Source organism: Canis aureus, chromosome 29 (genome assembly GCF_053574225.1).
Source record: "Canis aureus isolate CA01 chromosome 29, VMU_Caureus_v.1.0, whole genome shotgun sequence".
NCBI lineage: Eukaryota > Metazoa > Chordata > Mammalia > Carnivora > Canidae > Canis > Canis aureus.
The window spans coordinates 10,698,670-10,717,089 of NC_135639.1; the positions used below are offsets into that span (position 1 = coordinate 10,698,670).

General features: G+C 45.2%; 1 protein-coding gene across 4 annotated transcripts in view; it reads right to left on the reverse strand.

Annotated features, from left to right (window-relative positions):
* Positions 1-18,420, reverse strand: part of PLPP4 (phospholipid phosphatase 4) — a 118,478-nt gene that overhangs the window by 7,826 nt on the left and 92,232 nt on the right. For all 4 annotated transcript variants that reach the window (XM_077877413.1, XM_077877414.1, XM_077877412.1 and 1 more), the window contains one exon: positions 2,481-2,651. In XM_077877413.1, coding sequence (XP_077733539.1) covers positions 2,481-2,651 — 171 coding nt within the window. The remainder of the gene's footprint in view (positions 1-2,480; positions 2,652-18,420) is intronic.

Consider the following 18,420-nt stretch of genomic DNA (forward strand, 5'->3'; position numbering starts at 1 on the left):
GACAGATGGCCTCATAAAAGGGAATTCAAGTACAATGAGCCAGACTCATTTCAGAGCCCATTAAAGAATCCAAGGCACACCCCTCTCCTGGCTGATTCTGGAGGCATAAATTGAACAGATGATGGTACAGGTGAACTGGTACCTGGGCCACATCAATGACCTGTACCAATCCACGCACGTTCAGTTTTGCCTGTGGAAGTCTACCGCAGCTCACATATGGCCCTAAACATCGCTGAACATGAATTCTCTTGCTTTGCCTTCCCATTAATATTCTCCCTCTAATCCTCCAGTTCCTTTCTGTGCCAGCTGGATAAGATGGGTCTGAAGCCCCGTCGCCAGCAGGCTTTCAACACACCAGCTGCATGATGAGTCCACCACTTCCAGAAAGCCTCGGACTGTGATTCTTCATCCTTTCGCGACGTACCAGCCACAGCAAGGTAAGGAGGAAAAGACCAGCCAGGACCAAAGCAATTTAAAAGAGGCCAATCTCATGTCTTAGGGTTTCAGGACAAGATCACTACGCAAAGGCTCTTACTGCCTTCTAAGATGAAGCAACAGTCAATTCAAATATGAAACCCTTCGTCATTTCACAAATCCAACGTGACTGAATAAAAGTGCAAACCGGGGATTCACAGCTTCAAAACAGACCATGTTCCAAAAACATATCTGCCCCTAAATCAGTTTGGGAAACACAACCCATCCTTCTTCAGAAACAATGCACGATGCAACAACAATACCAATTTGCATTTGTGCAATATGTTTTCATGTGCAAAGTACATCCGGATCCATTATTTCATTCAGTCTACAAAATAGCATGTGAAATATTTGGAGGTTATTGTTCTCAAGTTCAGAAAAAGACGCTGCAGTTCACAAGGGGTCCATGAAAAGCAGTCCGTAAAACACCAGCCAGCCCATAACATTCTTCACAGGGAAATGCCCTCATCATCCAGGCAACAATGATTCTGTTGGAAAATGATTCTGTCAGTCTCCATCTGACTCACTGATAAAAGTAGACCCCAAAGGTGGGCACAGGGCTCAGCATTATGGCTTCTAGTGACCGCCCCCATCAGCAGGGCCCCTAGATCTTGGTCAGCACTTGGTGCATCCACCTGCCCAGACCATGCATCAGTCTCTCTTTCCCCTGCACCCTTTATTCTTGGCTCCAAGCTGCTGCTAGAAGCTTGTGAAGCCCGCAGCATGAGCTCCAGGAGGGTGGCAGGTGGAGCTGAGGCCAGGGAAGGAGCAGGAGAAGCCAGGGAAGTAGTGGGAGGAGCAGAAGGCCCCGGAAAAGATGGGAAGAAGATATCCCCAGCCAGGAGCACCCCTCACCTCTGGCCTTATCTGCTGCCTCACCACCCCTGGATTAAACACCTGGGAAGAGGTGAGAAGTGTGCAGGATCACAAGGCACCTGGCTGCAGAGATAGAAAAGGGGGAGAATGGGAATTGCCTGGTGGCAGCCAGAAAGCAGGCAAGGAAGAGGAGGGGCAAGCAATAGAGAGATCAGGGGAAGCCATACGGATGGGGAGCTGGATCTGGGCACATATAATTCAGTCTGTGACTGACACTGACACACTGGAGCTCTTGCCCGAAGCTAGCTTCTCAGACTTCATTGGAAATAACCAATTTGAAGAAAAAAAAAAAAAAAAAAAAAGGAAATAACCAATTTGCAGGTTAATGCAGACTCCTGGCCACCACTCCAGAACCACCTCCCACCCGCACCCCAGAGTTGGTTTCCTGTCTCAGGGTGTCCTGATCAAGGGAATCTGAGGATTGCCCCGTGGGGAATACGGCCCTTATACCCGGTGCTCCTGGGAGGCCCCCTGTCCTATGGACATCACCTCAGCCTCTGCTCCCTGTTTGCTGTGGCAGGTGCCGCTTGACGTTCAGGCAGGCCGTGAGCTGCAGCTTATCTGCAGGAGGATATGGCACGGTATAGTCTTATTCCAGTCCCTCATTTGTTTTGTGTTATTTTCACTTTGCTCAGATACTCCAGGATTCATACATATAGGTCAGCCTCACCACAGCCTTGCAGCAGCTGCTCGGAACATTGCTGGCATTGATGCCTGGGCCGGACACATCCTCTGGAAGTGCATCTGTGGCGAGAAGTATGTCCTTGTGCGATGGATGTGAGATGCGAAAGGAGCCAAAAACCACTTGGCACCAAGTCTGAAGACTGAGGCAAGTGATCTAGCAAGGAAATCACAGTTGCATCCGAGGCCAAGGGTCTGCCATCCTGCTGGGACTTGAGCACAGAGGAGGAGGAGGGGGTCCAATTCTACACCCAGGAAGGGCAGCATGAAGGTCAGAGCTCACAAGAACAGGCATGTTTTCTTTAAAACTGTATCTGCTGTTATTTCAGCCAACCCTGGCCTGACAGTAGGCACTCGGTTCTCCCTGAATAGGTACCTTTCTGGACCCATCCCTGCAGGAGAGTGTCAGACTCCCATGAGGACTGGGCAGGCCCTGGGCAGGGACTCACCTTGCCAGTGATGCTTGTAGTCACACATACGGGACAGGGCAATCATCATGGCGCAGTAGAGGGGCAAGATGGCAGCACACAGCCGCCAGCTCTTCCCCCGCCCACTCTCGGTGAAGCAGTGCAGCTTGCCAGCCAAGTAGAACGTCGTGAAGCCAAGGCCAGAAAAGGCAACTGCCAAAGAGAAACAGCAGGTGTTACTCTAGCAGGTGGTAAGTGGCAGGGACACAGCACGTCCTGGGCATCCTGTCAGCCATCTTGCACACCCCAGGGCCAACGCACGTTGGCACCAGGCTCCATCTAGGCAATCTGTGCTCTTGCTAGAACCATGCCGGTATGAAACTTTTAACAATGAGAATGACCTTCCAGGCTTGTGTGTGATCAAAATCTATTCTAATTTCTTTCTTTCTCTCTTTCTCTCTTTCTCTCTTTTCTTTCCTTCCTTCCTTCCTTCCTTCTTTCTGTCAGTCAGTCATACATGCATTCATTCAACAGTGATTTAAAGGGTATCTTCTGTGTGCTAGACAGGCACTGCTCTAGGTTGGAGAATAACAAAGTGCTTCAGGTGCTGTCCCTGTGTCAAGGGGCTCAAGGTCTGGCTGAAAGACACAGCCATGTGAAGAGAGGATTTTATTATAATCTGTTGAGTTCTATATGAAAAAGTGTGTAGAGAATGCAAGACTGTGGTGACTGCTTAGATTTGAAGAGTGAGGGAAAGGAAGGGATTCGGGGCTTGCTGGTGTTCAGTAAGGGGGGTCCAGCACAACTATGGAGGAATGAGTTTGATGGAGAGATTGACAGTGATAACGGCCTTGTTTTCTCCTAAAGACTATGGATATTGATTTTTAGAATTGCAAAGACAAGTCATGACTATTCTAGGTCCATTGTCAAAAGTGTGGAAGTTGGGTGTATGTAATCCCTAAAGTTTTCACCCAGTAAGGTTTAAAACACAGGTGGAACTCAGTGAGATTTAAAGTAGGCTTTAAATCTTTCGTGGGCTTAGAAAGGCCCTGCAACCCTGGCTATGCATGGAGTAGGAAGGTGAAAACCTGAAAAACCTAGGAAGCTCTATGAAATCCTGGCAGCCACTGCCAGACATTCTATTGATGCTGGTCTACTGGTCTGGAGCATGTGTGTGAGTGTGAGTGTACGAGAGTGTATGTATGTGGGAGTGGGAGTGAGTGTGTGCATAAATGTATAAGTGTATGTATGTACAAGTGTGTGTGCATATGTGAATGTGGGTACACGTGTGAGTGTAGGTGTACATGTATGAGTATGTGTGTGAGTGTGCATATGTATAAGTGTGTGTGCAAATGAGTATATATGTGTGCGTATGAATGTGTAGGTGTGCAAGTGTATGTGATTATAAGCATGTTTGTGTGTGAGTATATGTGAGTAGTATGTGTGAGCATGTTATGTGTGCAAGTGTGTATATATGAGGGTATGTGCGAGCATGTGAGTGTGCGCATACATCCATGTGAGCGTGTGTGTGAGTGTGCACGCGCACACTACCTGAATGATTCTAACGCCAATGGGGACTGACCTTTGGACACTTCCATTGAGCCGCAGCCCCTGCCTTTTCAGGACACCAGCCTAATCAAAGCTTTCCTCTTGGTGAGAACATACTGCTGAGGGGCAGACTCCTTGGACTGCACACCAGGACCTGGTAAAACAGTTCTCGCAAACACTCTGGATGCCAGGGACTTTGAGAGACTGCCCGAGCCTGAGCAGCGGCCTCAGCATCCCCTTAGTCACAGATGCAGAACGTCAGGCTTGCCTGGACCTGCTGAGTTAGACTGTGCCTTTCGCAAGGTCCACGTGAGACCTGTGGGCACTCTCCAGTGTGAGACGGCCTGCCCCAAAATACAATAATACAAAAATATGGAGGGCTCTAGAAGATATTCTGGTCGAATTATTTATAATTATACAACAATAGAAGGTGATGAATGCAGAGGCACAGATAAGCAAACTGCTTTTTTCATTCAGTGGACTATGACGCACTGGCAAAAATCACTGTGCTCATACAGTACTTCGGATGATACTCATGGTGCCACATTAAGTGAAAAGAGCCGTACCTTAAATTGTAGGTTCAAGATAATCATGTCTATAGCACATAAAAATGAATAACCTGCAGCTTTCCCAAATTATTGCTGATAAAAAAAAAAAAAAAAAAAAAAAAAAACATTAAGAGAGAGAGAGAGAGCTCAATTGGGGGTAGAGGCAGAGGGGGGAGAGAGAGAAACTTAAGCAGGCTCCATGCCCAGCTGGAAGCCCAATGCAGGGTTGGATCCCATGCCCCTGAGATCATGACCTGAGCCTAAATCAAGAGTCAGATGCTTAACCAACTAAGCCAGCCAGGCGCCCCAATAATGTGTCTTCTTAAAAGAGATCCCTGAGGTACAAACATAAGTTTATGCCAAAATAGAATGTTTTCAACAACCAAATTAAACAAGGTAAGAGGGTATTTTTTTTTCCTTTTTTTCCCTTTTCTGTCCTTTTTGAACAGAATATTAAAACAGGTTTATCTCAGGGATGCCTGGCTGGCTCCCAGTTGAACGTCTGCCTTTGGCTCAGGGTGTGATCCCGGGGTCCCAGGATTGAGTCCCACATCAGGCTCCCTGCATGGAGCCTGCTTCTCCCTCTGCCTGTGTCTCTGCCTCTCTCTCTCTCTCTCTCTCTCTCTCTCTCTCTCCCTGTATCTCTCATGAATAAATACATAAAATCTTAAAAAATAAATAAATAAAACAGGTTTATCTCAGGAATAAAAATGAAGCACTTAAACATTTTTTGAATAATGATTAGCACTTAAGTAAACAGCAAAGCAGTGCCAATATGTATTGAATATTCTGTTTAAAATAAGAATATGTAAGCAGCCTCATTGTCCAGGCCTGTTCTGCATTTTTGCTATGATGGAAGGTTTTTACGTGATTTATGGGCATTCCAAAGTGGCCCCATTTGGCCACCACCCTAGCAAGCACAATGGGTTCTTAATTTCCCGTCCTTACCCACGTTGCTCTGCTTCTCCTATTCATTTACATCCTCCTCTGAGATGGCAGCATGGGAGGGGGAGGCTGGACAGTTGGCTCTGGTGGGTACCGGCCGCCTCCTGAATTCTTACGGGGGAGTAATGGAATTCATTCAAACCAGACAGCTTAGCAAGTCTATCTGGCTAATTATACTGAATGTGGGAGCATACAAGAACTGTCCTGGGGCTGTGTAGGGTTATGGATGAAAGTCTCCATGATTTCAATCAGAGAGGCAGCCCTAAGTGTTGCCAAGTTGACATCTCTTGGGAAAAGAAACAGAAAAAAAGAAGTCAATGAGTACAGGGTGGACAATGAGCAGGAATTTGTATGTGTCCCCCTAAATTGGTTTGGAGACTTTAGGACAATGCCACCTGAGCCTGGAGGCACAAGATGGGTAAGCGAAGAGGCTGCTGAAAACCCCCCATGATTGAGACCTGGGGTGAGCAGCTCACGGCCAGACCCCACACTGCACCAGATCACCTCCTCGTGCCCCCCGGGAACTTGCATTTGGCCGGTTTTGGCAGCAGCAGGCTGGCACTTATATTTTGGAGACTGCAGATAAAAAGTACTCTCCCTCATGCTCTGGGACCCACGCTGCAGCCCTCCAAAGTGTGGGAGCATCTGCTCCTTTGAAAAAGGGAGCAGGGAATCTAAGGCGTTTTTAAAGGGTGGGGTCAACAGCCTGGATCCTGTGGGCATCCGAAGGCAGCTGCACTTCTTTCTCACGTTCTATTGGGCCTTTGGGCAATTTTTAAAGCACACCGTGCATTTACTTTTCTAGGCTCCATGCTAAACCTTATGCTTGTCACTTTCTCAGTGACATTTATACAGCTGTTGAACCAGCAGAACGTCCTTTGGCAAAGGGCTTCTGAGGCTCTGCCTCGTGGCCTGGGAGGCACATCTGAGCCCTGGTGTGACTCCACGGGCATTTTGCATTCCTGCTTTTCCAAAGACTCTCTGAATAAGAACCAGGCTCTGCCAAACAGCACTGAATTCCTATGGTCCCACACTTTGTCCTGCCACCTCCTCCTGTGAGGCTGGAGGCCTGGGACCAGGATGCGACCTCCTGGGAGCCCCTCTGGCTCTCAGATCCAGGGGCTCGCTGAGGCTCAGGTTCTATTTAACTGGGAGAAAAAGAAAACAGAGGAGTTTTTTTAAAAGAAATGCTTTCCAAGGCTAGCCGAGCCACACCTGATTCTCTTCTTTAAGAAACGTGCACTTAGGACACTACGGGGCTGTAAAACCTTTTCGGCTCATACAGAACAGGTGAGATCCTGTTCATTCTGCTTGCCTTTCCCCTTAAACACAGCCCCGACTTCCAGCATAATTAAGAAATGGAACTGAGAGCAGAGCAGTCGAGGCACTGGACCTCGAGATGGAGATCATAAAGTAGGGGAAATGTGTTCCTATTTTGCTAACGTTAGGAACAATAGACACGTGCTCAGAACACTCCCAAGCCAGTAGGCAAGAGAATGCTGAGACTCTACCTACCTTTCCCTGGGCCTCAGAGCTTGTTTATTTGCTCTCCAAAGTTTGAAACACACACACACACACACACACACACACACACACACACACACACGCTCTCACAGCGATCTATGGGGAAGAGCATATGCCCCTTGCTTTCAGAGCCTGTAGCAGGTTTTCAGAGCTAGAAACAGCTGATTGTAAATATTTATGTGTTGATCTGGCTGTGAAAAGCAAAGATGTTCTTGGAGCCTCTAAACTCAGAAGCAGATGAAGGAGAATGATTTCCCCACCCTGTTTCTGGCACTCGCAGTGCTCACTTCTGGCATTGTCACCAATGAGAGGAGAAAAGCAAAGCATCACAATGCAAGTTGCTGGCCCAGGACGGGACATGAGGCACATCCCCTTGCACAGGGCTCTCTGCCTGCCTGGTGACTCAGCAAGGGAATCACTGCTTCTTCTCCCAGGCTACCCAGACGAAATACTATAGATTTACAGCTCTGTCTTTGCAAAGAAAGTTCTATTTATTGAGCTAGCTTAGATGAAACAACGTGGTTAGCCTCCCTACCACCCCCACATACACACCCAGTTGATTTTTAAACCAAATGGAAGACATCTGGACCCCAATGATTGCAATAAATAAAACTGGCGCACACAAATCTTGCAAAATAAACGGGATAAGAATCAGGGGGACAGATCCTGCTTTGCATGTTGTGTTTTTCACTTTCGCTAGTTTAATAAATTTCCCCAGACAAACCGATCATTCCTGGCACCAAAAATGAAATTGTGCCCTGATGAAGTAATCTGTACAAATTTTCCATTGTATGATGCTCACAGAGCGAATATTTTCTTCTCCAAGAGGGAGAAAAGCAATACCAGATGGCTGAATTAATCTTAAACTGAAGGGTGTTTCGAGGGGAGTGTCAGTGCATCATCCCTGCAAGACCATCCAAAACCAGGACGTGGGAACAACAACCCTTGTCTGGTCAGGACAAGCAGGACAGTGCTGCTGGCAGTCGGAGATGCGGGTTCTCACCGTGGCTCTGTCATTAACTGAACACATGACCTGGGGCAAGCCACCTTCCCTCTCTGGGCCTCAGTGTGCTCTGTAAAACGAGACGCTGAACCACAGGGGTCACCACGTCATGTCCTTGGGGGCCAGGCAGATAGGGGCAGGAATAAAATAATTGGGTATTCGAGGCAGCTTCTTGCAGTGAAAACCCTCCTGGTCTATCTTCTATTACCCTACTGTTGCTAGACCTCAGATGGGAAGTATTTCACTTTCTGGAAAAAAAAAAAAAAAGCTACTTTGTGCTGGTAAATGACAACTAACACCCGGGCTTCACTGATGGGCCAAACTGGGAGTGGTGAGGACTGGGGAGCCTCTGCCTGTTTAGAGATGCAGCCGTGCCATTGAAGATGCACCTGCCATTTAAAGATGCGGCTGCTGTGTGCTGTGTTAGAAACGTGGGCTCCGTGTTCCTAGAAGTTCGGATCTTCTGGCAAAGGAGAGAAATCCCAATGTTTGTGGTAAATGTCTTCATTTTAAAATATTGACAACTAATCAAAAGTTAATACAGTGCGGACCAAATAAACCTCACCTGTGGGCCAACAGGGCTGGACCCGAGGACTGCCGATTTGACAGCTCACCTGACCCCCGCCTTCCAGGGCAGACGGTCTCCTGTTAAATCAGCCTCCTCGCCTGAGCTGAAAATTACACACATCAATTTGTCCCTGCTCTCCACGCTAGAGCAAAGAAGCACTTGAGCTTGGGGTGATTTTGCTTAAACCAACAGCAACAGCAAATTACTTGATGCAGGGGATTTGCAAACTAAGTAATCCTTTCAACAGCAGGGACTACTGACTGTCCCTGACTTACAAGGGTGTGGCTTACTTTTTTTTTTTTTTTTTTTTTTTTACTTTATAATGGTGTGAAAGAAACATGCATTCGGTAGAAAGTGTACTTTGATTTCTGAATTTTGTCCTTTCCCCGTGTATGTGACATGCGATATGATCCTCTCTTGTGATGCTCAGCAGTGCCAGCCACGGCCCCTGGTCAGTCCCAGGATCTCCAGGGCAAACAATGGGCACCGCTTACAGCCATTCTGTTCTTCTCTTCAGTGTTCAATAAGTCACAGGAGATGTTCGATACTTGATTTTAAAATAAGCTTTGTGTTAGATGATTTTGCCCAGCTGTAGGCTAATGTAGGTGTTCTGAACACATTCAAGGGGGGGGGGGGTAGACGAAGCCATGAGGTGCAGTAGGTTAGGTGTATTACAATTGCAATTTCAACTTATGATATTTTCAACCTACTATGGGTTCATCAGGATGTAACCCCATCATAAGTTGAAGAGAATCTGTATTTTGCATTGTTGGGGAGTGTGGGCTTTTGAGGCAAACCCGTGTGGTCTCAGTTCTGCCGCTTAATTCCCTTATAGGCTTGCCTCTTGGGGTCTCAGTTTCCTTATTTACACAATAGGGATAGTAGCACTTGCCTTTCAAAGTTATCTTGCAAATTAGTCAACAAGGAATTGTAAAATGCTTAGCGTAGTGCTTGCCTAATCCATGGCCTTGGTTCTGTAAAGTTTCATTCTGCAAGAAAAGCCTTCACAAAGTCTACTCATGCAATCTGCAGCTCTTTAGTTACATAACTGCATGCTCACTAAGAGAGAATTCCAGAGCTAGGCACTCGGGCTGTAATAATTCTGTGGCCCCCAAGGCTCTCAGTGGATATAAAGTGATCTTAGTAAAATGAACAAACTTGAAGACTCAGTGAGATGAGTCAGTGGATATATCTTTCTGACCCCACTTTGCAGGATGTCTGAAGCTCTCAGATGAGAGGGTCAGAGAGCCCGGAGGCTGTGCCTGTGCTAAGTGACCCATCACATATAGCTTTTCTCCTAGGATTCCCCAGAAATAAGCTTCATTGTGTTAGAACCTACTTTAATGGCCTTGTGACTCCAAATGCCTTAATGTGATTCATTTCTCCTTCAAAGTTTCAATGTCATAGTTTCTCAGTTCACAGTTCAGCCCAGTAAGATGCTTGCTCTGTTTTCTTTTATATGACAGGATAGATTCATTAATATTCTAAGATATTGGTTAAGAGATTTTCCTTAAAAAAAAAAAAGAATGTAGATCACTACAAATCCTAGTGAGAATGTGGATCCACAGTGCACCTCTAGCCTAAAACCCTCAACAGAATTTAAGAAATGACAGCTATTTATTCTGCACAAAACTATCAACGGAAGATCATTAACATCTGATTTAACTATCCAATCTGAGTTACAATTTTAAAGGCCAATTTTGATGAAAACTACAGAACAAACTCAGTACCCACAGTGATTTTTAAAACAGCCTGCCTTCTCCCCAGTTCAGGAGCAGTGAGATTGTTTTGCTCAGAGGTAGGAGGCAAAAAGTCTATCTTTGCTGGAAAAAAAGAGAATTCTCAAAATCCTTGAAATCTTTTGAATCTTACATCAATCAATGATTCTTCTAAAATCTCTTTTAATGACAAGAGTTCATCACAATCAACAACCTCAAAAAGTATCAATTAATTCAACTAGATAATTTAGGGGAAAGGATTTAGGTCCTGATTTATCTTGATAAGCAGCTGTACATAATTCCTTTTCTTTGCTTGTATAATCGAGTCTCTTTTTCCTCCCTCTGCCTTCCTACTCACGCAGGTAGACATAGATCCTACTAGACTATAACCTCCATGAGGGCAGGACTTAAGCTAACTTCTTCACCCTTGAATCTGTACAGTTCTACACACTGATTGACTCCAACAAATATGTGCTGAATGAAGACTTAGCCCAAAGGTGTATTATCATCATACATTCCTTCTCTCACTCTCTCAATACCTATTTATTAATGGCCTCAAAGAACCAGAGACTTTGCTGGACCACAGTGATAGGAAGATGCATAAGACCCAGCTCTTGCCCTGGAGGAGTTTTGTTTGGGAGAGAAAAACTGGGAAAAACAAGAAAAGCTCCATGGAGGAAATAAAATTGGAGCCTGGAGGACAGACAGAAGGAAGAGGTTGTAAAACCACCTTAGTTATCTGGAATCCAGGGGTTAAAGCCATTCAATCCTGCCGTAGAACTGTCTATGATTCCAGGCATGATCACAGTGGCTATCAGCCTCAGAAAGAATGACTTACTCAAGTACCATTAACCTTAAGATTTAACAAGAATTGGGTGTGCTGGCAAGAAACTGAAAGCCATCTGTTAGACCAAAGGAGATTAGGTAAGCAGCGTGGGGAACGCTGGCTGAGCCAGGGATTGTTGAAGCCAGTACCACCTGACTGCTCCAGAGGGACAGAGAGAACCATCTTGACCCACTGTAGGAGGCCAGGTGGCCAAGCAGACCTGCTGGATACAACTCCGGAGATGTGCCATGAATTGAGAACCTACAGCTAGTCAGAGATAGAGTGAGGATCTAAGTAAAGGTGAGAAGTGCTCTGTAGCACAGCTGGGTGGACCTAGGTATGCGTCCTGACCCCACCACCTCCCATCCATGTGACCTAGGGCAAGGTGCTTAACTTCAAAAACTCAGGCTCACCATCTGTAAACCAGACAAGCCAGCAGCTGTCCAACAGCCCAACTGGGAGAACCAATCACAAAGTGTCCATGATATGCTGGACAAAGCGCCTGGCCCGTATTAGGCTCTCGGGGATGGGCTAACCTCTTTTCCCCTCCCTCTGCCTTCCTACTCACGCTCTTTCTCAAAATGACACTGCCTCCCCAAAGGGAATCAAAGTGTGGACGAGGAAATGAAGCAGACACAGGTACCAAGATAACAAGGATGAGAATTTCATGGCACCAGGATGGCTCCATGACCAAGATGGTGTCTGTATCCTCTGCCATTGTAAGTCCCACACCAAGAATAGTGCCCACTCAAGTCACAGGTGCTCAATAAATACAAATGAATGAACAAATTAATGAAAGGAAGGAATGGTAGGATAATACGGAAGCTGAACCAGATGATGTATACTCCTGAGTGCTCTATGGGGGCACAGTGATAAGCATCCCTTCTCTGCCTAACTAACTCCTACTCATTCTTTAGGTCTGTTTGAACGTTACCTCAAGGCCTACCCTAGCCACCCTCAGCAGGTATAACGGGCTCTTACTATACCTTATACCTGTCCTTCATAATACTTAACACCACTCTTCTTATTTATGTGATTGCCCAGTATCAACTACTTTTCTACCGGATTCTCAGCTTTACGGACGCAGAGGCTGTGTTCCCCATGCCTGCACTCACTAGGTGCTCAATAAATGTGTATAGTGAATAAATAGCTGTAGATCTGACAAGCAGGGAAGATTTCACAAAAGGAGGAGGAGGCAGGGATGCACCCAATGATGGAGTAGGGGTAGTCAGGCACGGGCTCAGAATAACATATGGGAGGGAGATGAGCTGGAGTGTTCATTCAATTCTTCCCTTACCACAATCCCATCCTCCAGACATATACACAGTCAGCCAATCTCTCTCTCTCTCTCTCTCTCTCTCTCACACACACACACACACACACACACACACACAACTTCTTCCTACAAGGATGACCCCAGAATCTTCCCAGAGACTTCCAAACAGAAGTCCCTCTGTTCCCTAGGGACTGACAACCCGCTCCCATCCCCCAGATATCTGGGCTAGATTCCAGGGAAGAATGAGAGATGCTCTCAGAGTTCTCAGATGAGGTGAAGCTAAAGAAAGGGAAGGAACTAAAGATTCCAAGGATCTGAAGGACAGGTGCAGTGGCACTTCAATAAAGCAGAAAAGAAGAAAAGAGAAGACTAGACTGACTTAAGCAGGCTGTAGGAATGTAGGAATGACAGCAAGACCGTCAGGTATGGAGTACCTCCAGCTGCCAGGCACTGTACTAGAAGATCTCATTACCTGGCCTTACTTCATCCCCCAGAACAACACAATGACATAGGTATTAGGTACATTTTATGTATGACAAATGGAGGCTCAGATAGGTCAAATTAGTGACCAAAGGTTAATGCAGCCCTCTCTCTCTCTCTCTCTCTCTCATTAATGAATAGATAAAATCTTTTTTAAAATTGGTGAATTTTTTCCTTTTGTAATGGGGGGGTAGGGCAGAGAGAGAGAGAGAGAGAGAGAGAATCTTGAGCAGGCTCTATGTCTAGTACAGAGCCCGACACAGGGCTTGATTCCACAACCCTTAGGTCATGACCTGAGCCAAAATCAAAAGCTGGATGCTTAACCAATAGACCCACCCAGGTGCCCTATTGGTGAATTATTTCTAAAAAGAGCAAGAAATCACAGATTTTCTTAGCACAGTTGCAGTTATACAACTAACCGCCTATTTGTTTTTATACCCCAGTAGGCATGTGCCTTTCAGGATCACCACTGAAGCCCTAGGATCTCAGCACACTGCCTGGCAAGAAAAGTAACCAATACACAGCAACCAAATGAATATATAAATGGTAGAGTCTATTTATTCATTTCACAAACATAACTGGACTCTATTAAGTACTCTGGGAATAGCCCAAGGTCCTTGGGGACCAGAAAACAGTATGGCTATGAAAGGTCATGTCCTTCATCCCCTGTTTCTAGGCAGGGTGATACTTAAGCTTCCTAAGCCAGACGAGATTTCCATCTCATGATAGAAACGAGAGTACAGCCTTTATTTGAGGATGAGCAGTGGGGAAAAGGAAAAGGAACCAAAAAGCTCATAATTAGTCTGAAAGCAAATATCAGAGGCAGGAAACGCAAACAGAAGAGGCAGACTGTAAGCTCCTTGTGTAACCCCAGTCCTGCATCTTCAAATAGGATTCTGTTCTGGAAAAAAAAAAAAATGAACCAACAACCAACAACCAACTCAGGCACAATGCACAAAAAAGTGCAGGGGAAGTTCCAGTGGCCACGAAGAAATTGACTTTGGGGGAAGAAGAGGTCCTTTTGTCGGTTCCTGGAGGCACGACCTTGGATCGTGGATCTTGGATCCTTGCAGATGCAGAGGAGGATCAAGGATGGTTAAAAGACAGAAGCCACTCTGGCTCACCCCACACATCCGATGCTGCTTGATGGCAAAGTCTTGTTAGGAATCATAAATGTTGCTCCTCACCCTGGAGAGAGCTATGACCAGTCACCATGATGGGAAGTGGTTTTGCATACCAGAGCATTCTGATCTATGGAAGGTCTAAGTCACCAAGATAGCTTTTGCTTTTTTCCCTTGTGATCATATGCCACAATGATCTGCAATATAAATATAAAAAATGCCCTCAAAATGGAGAAATGGCCTTTCACGTCACACCATTCAGGAAGCTGATAAAAGCATGGGCCAGATTCAGGAAAAGATAACATGTTAATGAAAAATAATTTTATTTGTACCTCCCAATGCCTTAGCAGAATATAAATGAGATGGTGAAATTTCAGTAGTAATGTCCATGTTGGAGAAACAACCAAAAAGGCAGTAGCCACTAACACACCCAGCATGTTCATCCGATCAGCCTCTACATGGGGTGCATGAACTTCAGGAGAAACCTTGAAGTCTTAATGAAGGATAGTGCCCAGCTATCTGCCAAGGAAGTGAACTTTTATGAGTTGTTATACTACCTAGAATATGATTTGTTAGGGAAAAACTGCCCTTCTAACCTGCCCCCAGCCTTAGTCCTGATTGGGGATCTCAGCCCACCCGGGAGAACAACATGTGAGATGATAGACAACATATAAATTGGTCTCTGCCCCTGGTTCCTGGCACAAAGCTCCGAAAGCACTTGTAAATTCCTAAGTGATATAGGCACTAGGTGCATCTGTTGTTCTAATGTGGTGACTCCGGGTGGGCCCCTGAATAGGGGCTGGTCACAAGAAAGGCCAAGCCATGACCAGAAGCTTGGGAATTTCTGCCCCACCTGCCATTCTCCAGAGAAGAGAGAGGGGCTGGAAAGAGAGTCCATGATGGATTATGCTTATAAGATAAAGCCTCCAAAAAATTCCCAAACTACAGGGTTCAGAGAACTTCTACAGTGGAGAACGTACCAAGAGGATGGCCCCAACTCCATGGAGATAGTCCCGTGCCTTATCTCTTATCTCAGAAGACCTTACCTTATCTCTTCATCTGGCTGTTCATCTGTATCCTTTATCATATCCTTTAATAAACTGGTAAAAGTAAGTGTTTCCTTGAGTTCTGTGAGATGCTCTAGCAGATTAATCAAAGCTGAGGAGGGGGGTCATGGGAATGTCAGATTTGTAGCCAATCAGCTAGAAGCACAAGTGACAACCTGGATTTGTAATTGTCATCTGAGGTTGGGTAGGGACAGTCTTGTGGGACAATGAGCACAGTATAAGATCCAGAAGAGTGGGGAACACAGGAGGAAAGACCAGGTTTTTGTACACAGAATGGACATTAATGAGCTGTGCATTAAGATCTGCTGTCCCGGAGGTGTTTGGCTCAACTGCTGACCAAGAGGGTGGCCATGATGGGTGCTGACCATGGCCAATCAAATCTTCTCAGCCCTGCAAGAGTGGTGAAGAGAAGGCACACAGACCTCACATGACATCCTGAGCCTGTGAGGCTGTTGTTCTGATTACTGCAGCCCCTCCAGACTCGGGACTGAAGAAGTGACCAGATACCTAAGGAGGTGGCTTCCCAAACTTTCCTCATGTCCTCCTGGTTTCCCTGACAACAAACCTCTATCACCAAAGACCATCCGAGCTCATCTCTCACTTAACACTCCTAAGGAAACCAACCATAGAGAAGGCAAGAGTCACATGTATTTGATGCAAACAAGGGCTGTCTCCCCATTACTTACACCATCCACATTCAGAAAGGATTTGTTTTATGTTCATATAAGAATTGTGGGGTTTTTTTGTTTTGTTTTTGTATTTTTTTTAGAGAGAAAGAGAGTGTGAGCCAGCAGGGAAGGGCAGAGGCACAGGGAGAGAGAGAATCTTAAGCAGGCTCTATGCTCAGGGCAGAACCCAATGTTGGGCCCAACCTCATGACCTTGAGATCACAACCTGAGCCAAAATCAAGAGTCAGACACAACCAACTATGCCATCTAGGCACCCCACAATGGATTTTTTTAAAGTTAAGAGAGCCATTCAAATTTGAGAAAGCAAAAATGCCAATTTTTCATCTCCTGTGACCTTGGCAGACATCACTTTGATCAAGGGCCTCTATCAAGCAGCCAGCCTTAGGCTCAGGATCTTCCTTAAGACAACATCCAAGTAGCAACTTGCCCCAAACAACAAACTGAAATGTACCTGCTGGGCTCTTTCAAATCCTTTAATCCAAGATAGCACAAAACAGAACAAAAATAGAACTCTTCAGGTGTTACAAGATTTGGGTTCCAGGTCAGAGTGTGTCCCCCACCAGTGCTCTTATCTATTGGCCGAATTGGGACAACATCTGCCTCACCTGACTCTCAGAAACACATTTTTTTTTGTGAAAGTACTTTGTAAACAGAAATTCAATGAACAAATGACAGATGGTGTTAGAAACCGATGAGCAAAATTGCAGCCGACCTTAGACCCAGATCCATCTGCTGCTCAGCCCGACTTCAGCCTCCTTTTCTAACACAGCGGACACTTGTCCAACTCAGGATTTCATTTCCAGGGGTGTGGGAGACAGAATATCCTGACCAAAAGAACTAAATATCGAGTGAAACACAAAAGCAAGCAAACAATCTTTTCAACTTATCACTGAGTTGACACAAAGAGAAGAATTAATGAAAGCAAGGTTCCTCAAAATGAAAGGAAAGCACGGGTCTCAGATATAAGGAAACAGCAAAGCCAGACTGTGCCCTGAGTGTGTTCAGAGAAACCCACAGACCTTGAGCCCCTGCTTTGATGTCACCATGAGGCCCAGGGGCAAAGACATGGTCTCAGGTTTATCCGAGGTGGAGAATCTAACAGGAGACCCCTGAATAAACCATAGGTCCCCAAATCTTCAGAATAAATAAGGAGGAGACAATAAGGAGCCTTGCCTATCTCCATCTTTGTGCTGTACGGAGAGACCTCACAACTATCACACGCCTCTCACAGGTTTTTGCTGTCCAATTCCTGCTTCTCCTCTGGTCTCCACAAAACCTTATGTGGAGAATTAATACTGGATGGCCGTGGAGCAAGTAGTGCTCTCTGGAAAAATTCACCTTCAACCCAGACATCAAAATATTCCCCCAAAACAAAGTTCTAGGAAAAAATTAAAAGCCCAGAGTTAATGGGGTTGCCTGGACAGTTAAGCATCCAACTCTTGGTTATTTTGCCCAGGTCCTGATCTTACGGCCATGAGAGTGAGCCCAGCATGGGGGTCCCTGCTCAGTGGAGAGTCGGCTTGAGATTCTCTCTCTCCCCTCCCCATTCTGCTCTCTCTCTCTCTCTCTCTCTCTCAAATAAATTTAAAAAAATAAAATCTTCAAAAAAAAAAAAAAAACAGAGTAAGAAAGCTCAAAACAAAAGATTTCAGGGCATAAATAGGAAAAGCTGACTCATAACTTCATATAATATAAGGCACAGAATATAAAATAATTATTTGCAATGCATTTAAGGAAATTACAGGGAAGCATGAAAATAAGGACAAAGAACATGCATTATAAAAAATAATGCAGATTTTTTTAAAGGGCCAAACAGAATTCTATTTATTTTTTAAAAAGTGTAATTGAACTTAAAAACTCAATAGATTAAATAAGCATGTGAGACAATACTGAATAGAGAATGAATAAATTGGAAGACAGATTCAAAATTCTTCCAGAATGCAGTTAGAAGCAGAGGTGCAAAATATACAGGAGAGGTTGTGTGATGTGGCTAAGATGGTGGGAGAGTCTTACTGGAGTTCCAGAGTAGAGGAGATAATAAAGAACCTTGAGGGACAGTGTTTAAACAGATAATGCCTGGAGCATCTCAGAATGTTGACAGACACAAACCTGAGACTTAGGGAGCCCAGTGAATCTCACGCAAGATATGTGAAAGGAAACCCACACCAAGACATGTAATAATAAAACTTCATGACACACAAGAAAAGCAAGATGCTAAGAGCACCAGAAAGGAAAAAACACAGTATTAACAAAGGAGCAGCAGTAAGACTTAACATCTGACTTCAAAAAAGCCAAAAACATTGGAGCAATAAATGTGAAATAGTATCTTCCATGTTTAGAGACAGTCACTGTCAAATTAGGACTCCATAGTTAGTAAAGCTGTCTTCTAAGAATGAGGTCAAACAAAGGAAATTTAGAAAAATAAAAACAGGGCATTCGCCAAAGAAAGAGTATCAAGGAAGGAAATTTAAAGGCTCTATTTGAGGTAGGAGGTGGATGGCCTGAGGCGGCAAAGGGATGGTAAGCAGACGTATCAGGATGCACACAGGTCGCACATGGGTTATATATGGGTCACACACACATTGGCTGGTGCTTCTGTCGAGGGAGAGAGAGAAAGAATCCTAGATTGAAAACACCAGAGATCTACCAGATAAATGAGAATGCATTTA